At 43.8% G+C, this 11,653-nt stretch overlaps 2 protein-coding genes across 5 annotated transcripts in view; one reads left to right on the forward strand and one right to left on the reverse strand.

The window, feature by feature from the left end:
• Positions 1-2,830, forward strand: part of SON (SON DNA and RNA binding protein) — a 41,417-nt gene extending 38,587 nt beyond the window's left edge. For all 4 annotated transcript variants that reach the window (XM_040584973.1, XM_040584975.1, XM_040584976.1 and 1 more), the window contains one exon: positions 167-2,830. In XM_040584973.1, coding sequence (XP_040440907.1) covers positions 167-325 — 159 coding nt within the window. In that variant the 3' untranslated portion in view covers positions 326-2,830. The remainder of the gene's footprint in view (positions 1-166) is intronic.
• Positions 2,831-5,410: 2,580 nt separating this feature from the next.
• On the reverse strand, positions 5,411-11,652 carry DONSON (DNA replication fork stabilization factor DONSON). Its single transcript, XM_040584992.1, has 10 exons — positions 11,254-11,652; positions 10,910-10,990; positions 9,544-9,747; positions 9,023-9,201; positions 8,325-8,503; positions 8,095-8,218; positions 7,870-7,974; positions 6,939-7,137; positions 6,047-6,262; positions 5,411-5,769 (listed from the first exon to the last, which is right to left on the reverse strand). The coding sequence occupies exons 1-10, from the start codon at positions 11,641-11,643 to the stop codon at positions 5,632-5,634; spliced, it is 1,815 nt and encodes a 604-aa protein (XP_040440926.1). The 5' UTR covers positions 11,644-11,652; the 3' UTR covers positions 5,411-5,631.
• Between the last annotated feature and the right edge of the window lies 1 nt (position 11,653).

The raw sequence follows: 11,653 nt of genomic DNA on the forward strand, positions 1-11,653 counted from the left end.
ACTTTTTGGAAACAATTCTGCTTCCAAACCAGGTGTGGATTTTGTCTACCGCTAGAGAGGAATTGTGTAGAGAATGTGCTTAAAGGAGCTGTGCAGGGCTGGCTCAGAACAGAAGCGGAGAGGCACTTGCTGACACTTTCTTCTTTCCTCCCTCTTTCCCAAACAGGTGAGAGTCAATGGAAATGAATATAGGCCTACTTTTGCCAGCCTTAATAAGAAGCATGCTAAAGCCACAGCAGCAACTGCGGCTCTCCAAGCGATGGGACTTGTACCAAAGGAAAGCATGGTTAATACCACCATGTTTAGGAGTGCCTCACACCGCTAGATATTGTTTTTTATATTGACATTATTTCAGATAATTTTACTCTGCACAAAAAATGGTATTTGCCCTTTCATGTTGTAAATACATTGGCAATTCCCACGTTGTAAAAACTGTACAGACACCTTCAGGTTTTTCTTTTGTACCATCAAAATGTATTTAAATCATACTTAGTTTTTGGTATGTTTATATTGTTTACATTAGTGATGTAATTATTTCTTAAATGACTAAATCAGACGACAGACTCTGGAGGCATCAGTAATCTAAACCCTTGTTTTAAAACTCATGCAATTTCTCTTCAATACGGAATGTTAACACTTTCATACTGTTTTGTACTATGCTGCAGTTTTCCCTGGTCTCGGTAAAGCTACTCGTGCACTTTTGCCTACAGCGGGTAAAAGGTCGTGCGGCTTACCTTAGTCTAGTCGAGGCTGGCGTGTACTGCTGGACAGATACCGGGCCAGTACTGTGACCCCTGCGAGAGCGTGCGGCGCTAGCCCTGTTGTACAGCGTTAACGCTGCGGCTTCTCTTTGAATTTTGCTCGGGGGTTTAACTTGGCGGTGCACTGCAACTGGCCATACAGCCCATACTCTAGGACATACGTGATTAGGCAAAAAGACTTGCTTTCAAAGGGATGGCAGAAAGTCCAGCAATGGAACCGATCAGACTTGCAATGTAAAGGTGACTCTCCCTGCATGTTCTAAGAAGGGGGATGATGGAGTTGTCTATTCCAAACAAATTAACACACTGCCTGATGTTGATTGTATGAATTTGTGGTTAATGTGAATTTTAAACTCTAACAGATCTACAACTGGATTTGGGGGGGGAGGGAGGGGGTAGAATGACGCTTAAATTGTTGTACCCAACTTGGTCAATAAAGCAGCACAAGTTCATAATCTTAATCACTGGTCAGTAAGCAGTAATTAAAATGTATGCCAAAACAACTTTTTGAAGAGACGCACAGTATAAAAGTATTCTGAAGATCACCAGCAGCTGTTAGGGTTGCAGAATCAGTTTTAGTCATTCTTGGTTGCTTTGGATGATTACCAAATTAACTCCTTGGGCTTAAATTTTGTGTAATGGTACTCTGCCTTCAAGGAGACGGCCTGATCCAGAGTTTTGGCAGTTTGACAAGGGGGAGGATGTCGAGAGCTTTTCCTTCCTTTCCCCCCTTCCCTTTTTTTCTTTTTAATTTAAGAAGTATTAGTACTTTAGCTATGTGCACTTTGAATTGGAAAAGGCATTGTACACCTCTTGCCAGATTTGTCTGAGTTACGAGTGTGTTGCCAGGATTTACGGATTCTAGTAGTTCAGGTGCTTATTTCAGAAGTCTTTTTGAGGTCTCCTGTATCACCTACTGACCAGAGCTTCATCTGGGACAGGAACAAAACAGTTTGTCCACAGTCAGGCTGCGCTCAGGCCTAAAGCCAATGATCTTTGCAAGGGTGGTAGGAACATGGAGGTGAAGAACGACTAGTACCTTTTCTTCCACAAAGGTGACTTGTGTGTATTTTGTCAACTGTTACGAACAAGGTGTCTTGTCTTTACCCTGAAGGGACGAGGATCGATGTCTCATGTTGTGTACAGCAGAGAAATGGTATTTGTTTCTCCACACACACTTCCAAGGAACAAAGCCCCTTACTAGTCTGTCAAAGTGCTCTAGAAATGCTTAAGTTAATCTCAATTTTCATGGACATAGTTGTCTTGAATTAAACTTTTTTCCCTTTGGCTTCTCGCCTTCAGTCTCTGACTAAATATTTGAAGATCTCCTTGCCTTGCTTGCCGAACTAGTTGGAAGGTGTGTCTAAAAAGCCAAAAGTAAATAGGGTACAGTGATGGGAAGATCTACTCTGGGGAGAACTGGGGTCATAGCTGAAGTCTGGCTTTTTGATGTACAACTCAAAGTAATTAACTCGGGATGTGGGAGCAGCTCCCAGTTAGCCTCGTGCTTAAATGTCTGGTTTGATAGAGCTGCAACACCAGAGATGTTGATCATTCTTTTTAGTCTGTGGCGTCCATGTCAGCGCTGGTCTCACAGCTGTACAGTATCAAATCTGGGAACATACAATCTCTTGTACTTGTTGTTTTGTTCTTTTTTTCTTGGTCTGTATTCCCCATGTATAATGTAAAGATACATGTTATCTCACAGCAGCAAGGAGCAGATATGAATTCAGTCCCATTGAAGACTCCATTTAAAAAATAACTATTTAGGAAAGTTCTGGATTTCATGCCTTAAAGATGTGGTACTGTATGTGGATTTAATCTTTGGTCTTAAGGAAGACTTGTAAAAAAAAAAAAATAATTAAGGTCTGTAATGCCCTAATTATGACAGTTCTTGATTTTGAGGTTTCTGTTTTAGTTTCATTCCTTGTTGTTTAGAATGATACATGAATCTAAAGCTAGTGCAGCAATGTGTTTCTGTTAAATATGTAAATTTGAATTGGTTTGAGTGTCCTTTGCATGCAGGAATAGATAAGTAGTGATATATTAAAAAGAACAACTAGGAAACACTCTCTTGGAACCTGGTTATTTATGCAGCACTTCAGCTGTCTTAAAGGTGAATAGTCTGTGACTCCTGCTGATGGAAGGTGTGATCTGTTTGGCCGTTTGATTTCCTTTTGCTGCAGAATTATTTTCCTAGAAGTAACCTTGTTGAAAGTGCTTCTTACTTCCCCGTCATGCAGGGGAGGAGCATTTTGAAACAGGTGCCTGAGAACTTGCAGCCAGCTTCCACCAGAACTATTTTTTTGGCAGTCTTCTAAGTTGTAGGTTTTTCATAGTTAGGACTGGAGGAGCAGGAAGGGGTAGTTCTTCTGTCTTGGAAAATTTGAAATTGCTTCTTGAAGTGCAAAAACCTCTATTAAGTCCCAATCGGCCCAAACAAATCATAGTTGTGATGAATACTCAGCCATTCAGACGGGTTTAAATAAAACTTAATGCTCTAAGAGCATCTGGAATAATGGTAATACCTACTGCAAATGTAGGTGGAAGAGCAGCAGGCTGGCTAGTGCGGTGCTGTAGCTTTAGAGGGAAAGTTCACCCACGGGAGCCAAGTATGCGTCAAGGGGAGCACTGAATCACAGGTAAAGCTGTGACTTAAACCCAGTGCGCACAGTTTACAGTGCAAGGAGCTGCTACAGCTCAGGTGATGGTGCAGAGCATCTGGTAAAGAATTTGGTGGCGCATTTCTGAAATTACAGTTCTAGACTACAAGAATGTAATTGCAATTCAAATTTGTTTTTTAATGACTGCAAGCTATTCCTTGGTGTTAGTGTCCCTCTGGCACTCTCACAGGCTAGATGTGAAAATAGAAACTGGAAGTGAAATTAATAGAAAAAAGTATTTCCTAGAAACGGGCTTGAGTCCCCAGACCAGAATGGTTATTAACTTGATTAAAATTGCTTTCCTGTTGCTTTCAGTTCACCTGTCCCATGTGCTAACACGCTATGAGCAGGCCTGTTCCTCAGGTGCACCTGGGAGGTGGTGCCCGTTTCAGAACCGGGGTGGTGGGCTCTGGGGCCGTGAGCAGCTCTTGGGGTGGGAGGGGGGGGCTCACACCTACAACAGCCAGGGAAGCTGCTGTCTGTTCAGTGCAGCAGAACGTGGTTGCTTTGGGAACTGCTCTTGGTGACCCGTAGCGCTGGGCTAACGGTGCGTTTACAGCAGACTGCAGAACCCAGCAGCAGAGGCTGTGACTGATGGAGGCAGACAAGCCAGATAAAAAAGGCATCGAGTTGACGGCTACTGCTCATAAAAAGTGACTGGAAAGGAGTGTTAACACACCAGCCACTTCAGAAATCTGGTCTTCTGGTGTTCCTCATGATGCCCTTAGCACTGAATTTTCACTCTTGGTGTCTGATACTAATCAAAGGGGAAAAGTTGAGTAATTCCCTTTTTGATTAGTTAGAAGTGTAAAGATTTAATGGATTTCACTACCCTGAACTCCACTGGAAACAAAAGTATTTGACATTATCAAAGTACTTAATATTCTAAGGTGCCTTTTTCCATCAAAAGAGAGGGGCTTTCCTTGAGCTTTTCTAGATGTCCTGTTCAGTGTACCACAAGGTGGACAGTGTCATGGTAGTTACTGTCAAGTAAGAAATACTAACATGAGGTATTCCAGTGTAATTGTATACACACTGTATTCTTGGGGTAGGATACTTCAAGTGGTGTCCATACAAAGTAACTGGGAGGCCATGCCTCAATCCACAGTAACTTCTTCACCTGCCCACATTTTAAAGTTTACCAGTTGTTTCTTCAAGACCTGGTTCTGATCTCCTACTGTTTCAGAATCACAGGTGGATTCTGAGAGGGCAGGCAAATGGCCCTGTAGTAACGGTGACCGTGTGGTGTGAGCACTGCTTTGTTTCTGTGCAAAATACTGGCCAAACTGAGAATCTTGCTGGAGTACACCAGTGTGACAGTATTCTACATGTTGCTCTTCAGATGCAGCGTTTGCTGCTGCAGGAGTCTGATCCTCTAAAAGGCAGCGTACACACCTCCAAAAGAACAGCTTTGACTACTCAACCTGAAGTGAAACAGACTCGATTAAACCTGTCAATAGGCTTCGCTATTGCTGTGAACATGCAGCATTGGATGAGCAGACCCCGCTGCCTCTCACATTCCACATCTCCAATCACGTGGTGCAACTATTCTATTTTTCCCAGTTTGGTCTGATTCAAGTCATGGTTTGTACCAATAGCTTTTTAAAAGTTCGGCTCATTTTAATGTTAAGTATGGGTATGGGAATGCTAGACAGCTATGCCCAGCTGTTCCGAGGAATCTTAACCTTTTAGTCTGAGTCGGCTGCAGCCAGAACTCTGCTTGTGTCCAGCTGACTTTCATCTATCTTTGTGGAGGTCAGAGCCAACTAAACCAAGAGGTGCAACATACCAAGCTGCAGCTATCAAGCTTCTCGCAAGGTGCTGGAAGCAGTTTTGAAAGGGGAGGGGTGGAATTCTTGGAAAAACCAATGTAGTTATGAGTTACTGCACAGAGCAGCAGCAGGAATTTTGTACTTCAGAATCAAATTTGCATGTGTGTGAGAAATACAACCTTCTGGACCCAAGTCAGACCAATAAAACAGGTAATTGTGTTTTATCAAGTTTTATTTGAAAAAAGCTTTCTAAAATACAAAAGGAGATTTCCAAGACCTTTTCCTCCAAAAGTCCTTTGAAGTGTTTTTTGACAGGTGGCATGCAATAGTTGTCTGTGATGTGCAATCCCCGCCAGTACCGCGTAGGTGCTGCCCCTGTAGTACAGCGCCAGCACACTAGAGAGTAGTGTTTTCCATTAAATGGAACAAGCATACCTAGGACTTCCAGGTGTAAGCATAATCCTTCATTTCCAAAGACCGGATGGAAGACTTCCCCAGTGTTGGACACTGCCTCAGTTGATCCAAAGTCTTAGGATGCAGTCCATACATAGGAAGATCTTTGTATGCGGTTTCCTGCAGAAATTCACATGAAGAGAGACGGGGAATAGGTATTTCTGTTTGAAGTGCCTCTAGTTCTTAACGCTCATTTGTGTACCTCTGGGGAATTCCTGGATATAGTTTTCTGATTTTTCCATTTCCAAGGGAATGACAAGCCATGAGGACTGCCAGGCAGGATCACAGTAACTGGGTGTAAACCCATTAAGGGAAAGTTTTGTGCCACTCAGTGTCCTATGGTCTGTAATAAGATACTCTTCCTAACAGGGGAGACTGCTGCTGCTAGTTCCCTTACCTTATTTAAGGCGGGGCTTGCGCTGTCAAGATTTGTGTTAAACACCGCAGTTGGCTCGTGTGTGTATAGCACAGCTGAGAACGCTCCCCTCTGTGCGGACCCAAGCAGCATGGTCAATGCATGCAGGGAATGAGGCATGACAGGGCCTACAACCTCCAAACTGAACCGGTCCTCGTACACCAAGTGAACTCTGGCTTTGGCATTTATACTTCTAGCCTGAAGACAAGATGACATAGGATTACATTTTGACACACTACATCAACCCCTAATTCTCACGTACTTTAACACTGCAGTGCCACGTCCCATTAAAAATTCAAAATACTTTTCAACATTGTCAACTTACTGGTCAATACATGGTTATTTTGATGGGTTTACCGACTTTGGAACAACTCTAAAATGTACTGACTGCCATACACAGGAATGCTGGGTAGTACTAAGAAAGTTAACTGCAGAAGAACAATACAAACAACTACTCCGGTGGAAGACTGCCGCGCTACCTGTATTAACAGCGTACCCTTGAGCATCCACCACCTCCTTACAGTAACAGCTGGCAAGCCACAGTTCCAAGGTTCCCTCATTGCAAGTAGCTGTGATGGTTTGAGACCCCGTATGATCTCAGGAGAGTCTCTTAAGAACCATTTTAGTATCTAGGAAGTCTGTTTAACCTCTTTACGTCTCAGGGTGAGAAGGATGGAAGTACTGGGATTTCAGTTTAGCAGCACATATTATGTGGATAGAGATGAGTTGCAGTCAAAACGCTAACTCAGGCTATAGCAACAAAAATTACTCTGCAGTACCCAAGGGAAACTATACCAAGTCAGTGTCTAAATCTACGGGCCAAAGAAACAACTTTCTTTTCCTTATGAGAAAATGGGAGACGGTTGTTACTTACTTTGAGTGTTTGCATTGTACCACCTCGGAAAGCGACAGGGGACAGCAAAGTTGGTGGAAGCCCTGTTTGTGGACCCGCAACAGCCACGAGGCTCTTGCAGTTTATCAAGAAGTTCAGCAAGGTGAATGTGTTTGTTCCTTTGACTAATGCAAGGGATTCGGGTTTGTGATCCATCTGCACCTCGTGCTTCTCCTTATGCCTGTATTGACTGGAGTCAAAGGACAACCATGAGGGAAGTGAAAAGCATCAATGCATCACAGGAAGAACTGGAGCAGTGCAAATCCACAAATCACCCCCTTGCCACTGCCCTGACCAATCAAGTCATTTAAACAAACAAAACCAAATAAACCCTCCAAACTTTACACTGATCCACATTATTTCTTCAGCTGTTAAGCAGCATCTTAAACCTGACTTCTGATCTCATTATTAAAAACTTCAGGTACTCCAAGTGCAAATGAAAACACAGGAAGACAGAGTTAATCAGTCCCTCTGAAACATACAGGTTCTCAGCAACAGCTGTTCTGGTCTAGCTGCATCCTCACTATGCCACACTACTACCGAGTGTGAGCCTAGCCTACATGAACATACACCCTTTTCTTTAAACATATAAAAAAAGTCTAATGAGTCTTTCCAGTGAGCCTACATGTGAAGTGACACAATCAATTTGTGACCTAACGGATCTTACATAATTACATTAACAATTCACAATGGCTTCTACTTCAAGAAGAGAAGCATCTAGAAATACTTGTCATAAAGAAACCCCAAAAGACATGCAGAGTCTCTTAATACACAGCAGTATGAGGATTATTACTTGGAAGTAATTTCCCAAAAGCTTTTATAAAACTCCTATATAAAACTATCTATACTGCAAAATGGTAACATCTGCATGGTTTTCCAGTGTCATACATCTTGTCATGCAAAGAAAGGATACAGCTTAATGGAAATAGCATCTGGTTTTTTAACCTTGTCTTGGACTCCCATCTCCTCAAGCCAAGAGAAACTTTCATCATCATCATCATCGCTTGGAGCTGGTTGTCTGGGAAACACAGAATCAGTAATAAGAAGGCAATACTGCATAGGAAGGTTTTCCAAATGGAACATACAGGAGTCTGTAGATGCCCTTGAATTCTAGCATTGTAGAAGACTTATTACATACTCTCCATCTTCCATGCTGTTACCCACTTCAAGGCTGTTGGCAACTTCTGTTTCCAAGTTCACTTCAGAGTTTTTCTGTTTCCTGGTTCTATGTTCTTCTACCAAAGGTAAAGAAAACTCAATGCCTTGAACAAAGGAGGAAAGAAAGCAACGGGTGGTTTTTTAACACCATTGTAAAGCTAATGCACTTTATCAGCTATTCAAATCATAGCTAGACTGGTTTCACCTCACCTTCATTTTTCATGGCTTCTCTTAAACCTCTAGTTGTGGGAGAAATTACAGCTGTGATAACATCACTTCCTGCAAGACCGGCTGCACGGAACAGGACAGTGAACTGGTAGGTACATACATAGAAGTAGGGACACAGTTTGGCTTTGAGCAGATTGTACAGAGAAGTAAAGCTGACAGACCTGCAAATTAGAAAAAACCAACTCTATTGACACATCAGACTGGATTTGGCTGGGTGTTAGTGATGCACACTGAATGATTAGCCAGATTTTCAGACATGCTCAAGATTTAGGAAGCTGCACTCCTCTGAAATGCAGCCTGTTTGTCAGTGCTGTGCTCTTCCACCGTACTTGCTTTGTAAGCACGTGGTTCGAAAGGCATCCTGTTTGCCAATGCTATGCCTTTCCAGTGTTACTTGCTGTCCAGCATGTGGTTTTACATGAAGCAAAGACAATCTGCTGACAGGATTTATAGAATTCTACCCAAAACTAGAATTGGAGACAAGCATTTAACACAAGAAGGTTGCTTCAATCTTGCATTTCCTTAACCTGGTCCTCAAAATAATGAGGATTCTAGCTGAGGAAAAAAACCACCCAAAATCATGTAAAAAGTTTTCTCATAAAACTGCAAAGAGCTTGTGCATTAATAAAATCCCATTGTCTTATTCTTGCTAAAGACGCTAGTTGTTTGCTTCCACTTACCAGTCACTCATCAGCACTTGTTGCACAGTTTCATCCTGTGACCAAGGACTAGCCTTTCCAACTATTTTTCTATCTGCTCCAATCCGAGGGAACAGCTGCAGCCATGGCAGTGAAGGGTGAAGCCAGTAAACGAGGCTTTGCTGGAAGGCACAACGCAGTTCTGTTGACAGTTTTGGTTCCTAGAAGTCAGAAAAAGTATTTTATGAGGACAGTAATGCTTTACTTAAGGCAGCATTGCAAGAGACAGATTAAAAAAATACTAAGTATTAAACACCACTGCTGCCCCCCTGCCCCCAACTGCTCCACAGCTAAAGTTGAACGGCCACTTACTTATCACTGTCTGCCACTTCAGGTACAAACCACAGATGGAATTAGGTTAGTAGTCTAAATGAGCCTTATTCTTAATGCAAGACCAAAATAAAAAAAGAATCAATCCTTCACTGCCAGCATGTTTAAGGAAAGGTGCAAAGGTACATTTTCCTTTCTGAAGGTGAGCTTACAGCTACCCTCCAACACATTACCTGCACACTCTGTGGTAAGTTTATTTCTGTAGCTCTACAATGCTGAGCAAATCCTTGAGCTTCCTCTTGTGCTTTTAAATGTTCTGCCCATGTAAAAGGGTGGGAAGACACAAATAGAAGTCGTGTTTTAATACTCCAGTCTGCAGGAAATTCATGTCTTGGTGCAGAGGGAATTTCAGGTACAGCAACAGGTAAATGAAGGTCCTTACAAAACAGAAACAGCACCAGTTAATTCATAGAAAATTAAAAAAAATAAAACAAAACCAAACCACCAAAACCACCTATGTCGCTACTTATTTATATTTTAGCATGGTTAGCTTTCCTCCCATATTAATTTAACATGACTTTTGTGGCAGGCAGACCAGATACTGGACTACCACTACTATATATAATGTCTTGAGTTTAGCAGCCTGTAAAATGACAAGACAAATCTGCTGTCTCCTGCACGTTTCTGGCCAGTTCAGTGCAACAGCAAAAATGCCAGTTTTGGATCATAATGCTCATTCGGATCCTAAGGAAGTACTTGCATAAGAGGCATGCTTAAAAAAATAGCTCTGGCAGGGAGATTCCAAGTTACATGAAGTTTGACTGTTCATAGGCTAACCAAAGTCACAGTTTATACTCAACTGATTATTTTAATCAGTAATGGATTCCAATAGAAATATGGCATTATATTGCTTCCAAAACCACAAAGAGGGTTTTTGTTCACAGCTGTCTTTCCAGAAGTCATAAACTAAGAATGGGTAAAAGGATGAATGATTCAAAAAAACCGAAAACTCAGCCTGAATTTTATGAAGACAAGAATTTTCATGCCAAAACAGTTATTTCCCGTCATCCTCTCATGGTGATTGTCATGTCAGGCGTTTCCTAGAGGATGCAAAACAACCCATTGAGGAGCTCTAGGACAGTTTGTTCTCTTTGAGAGATCATTTTTCTATTTTGCTACGTTAGTTTGAACTTAAGTTTCTGAACCTATAACGTTAGATGTTGCCTGCTTGAAACCCTCTTGCAAGGACTGGCCTTCAGGTATTCCCTCTTCCCAGTGTGTCTGGTGAAGTTGTTTGTTCCCCTTCTGTAGCTGAGTAAGACTGCAGAAGATTTATTACTTTGAAGAACGTCCTTATCTCAACAAAACATAAAAACTAAGAAAGAAGAATTATAGTAAGCATGGTAATAAAACTGGCAGAAGACAACAACCTTTGTCATTTAGAACTACAACAGCAGTAAAGTCAGGCAGAAGACTGTCACTCAGTAAACGTTAAGGCAATTTAAGAAATTTTCCTGATTATACAGAGACGCGTCATCAAATATTAAAGTGTTTTTTTGTGTGAACTGAGAACGGCTAAAAAAGTTTTCAGCAGCTCACATGGGTTAGGGCGAGGATGTCCATTGTTTCCGAGGGCTCTGCTCTCCTGGGGGGCTCAACTTCACCCACGGGCTCTAAAAGCTGAACAGGAACAGGAGTGTGAGATGCAGTGAAAAATAAGAACTAGGTCGATAATTTCAAAAAACGTCCCTGGTAGGGAAACGTCGAGGGCGGCACCAAGCGCGTCCCCGCCGTCAGCGTCCACCCTCCGGCCCGGCCGCAGCGGACGCTGCGGCCGGGCCGGAGGGTGGGCGCTGACGGCGGGCCTTGCCCCTACCTCCCCGCCGCCATTCACCACAGGGAAGAGAAAACGCGACCCCCCGCGGGGCCGGGGTCGGTCCTACCTGCCAGAACGGTGCTATCAAGGGGTCCCCTCCAGCCGGCGGCGGCGGCCGGGCCCGCTCCACCGTCTGAGGGGCGCCGCCGGCCCGCGGCGCGTTGTCCAGGCTGGAGAAAGGGTTGCGGCGGGCTGGCGCGGAGGGGGCCCGCGGGGCCGCGCCGCAGCGGGGGTTCGCGGGGGCGGCGGGCTCGCACCTCCGCAGCCGTTTGCGTTTCAGCCGCAGCATCGCCGGCGGCTTCTTGAAGCCGGGAGAGTAGCCGGGTACGGCGGGGGAGGCCATGGCCGCGGCGTGGAGCGAGGCGCAGCGGCTGGGCGGGAGCGGCAGTCGCAGCTTGGCGCCAAAAGGGCCGAGCACCGCCCCTGGGCGGAGCTGAGGTAACGCGGCCGCCGCCATTTCTGCCGGC

The sequence above is a fragment of the Falco naumanni genome, chromosome 2, assembly GCF_017639655.2.
Source record: "Falco naumanni isolate bFalNau1 chromosome 2, bFalNau1.pat, whole genome shotgun sequence".
Taxonomy (NCBI): domain Eukaryota; kingdom Metazoa; phylum Chordata; class Aves; order Falconiformes; family Falconidae; genus Falco; species Falco naumanni.

What these genes read in the sequence shown, in the direction of transcription:
- DONSON (XM_040584992.1), bottom strand. Translation starts at nt 11,643, where the DNA reads ATGGCGGCGGCCGCGTTACCTCAGCTCCGCCCAGGGGCGGTGCTCGGC. An exon ending in GTACAATGCAAACACTCAAA is followed by an intron (nt 6,263 to 6,938) that starts GTAAGTAACAAC and finishes TCTTGTCTTCAG; the next exon opens with GCTAGAAGTATAAATGCCAA. An exon ending in CAAGCCCCGCCTTAAATAAG is followed by an intron (nt 5,770 to 6,046) that starts GTAAGGGAACTA and finishes GAATTTCTGCAG; the next exon opens with GAAACCGCATACAAAGATCT.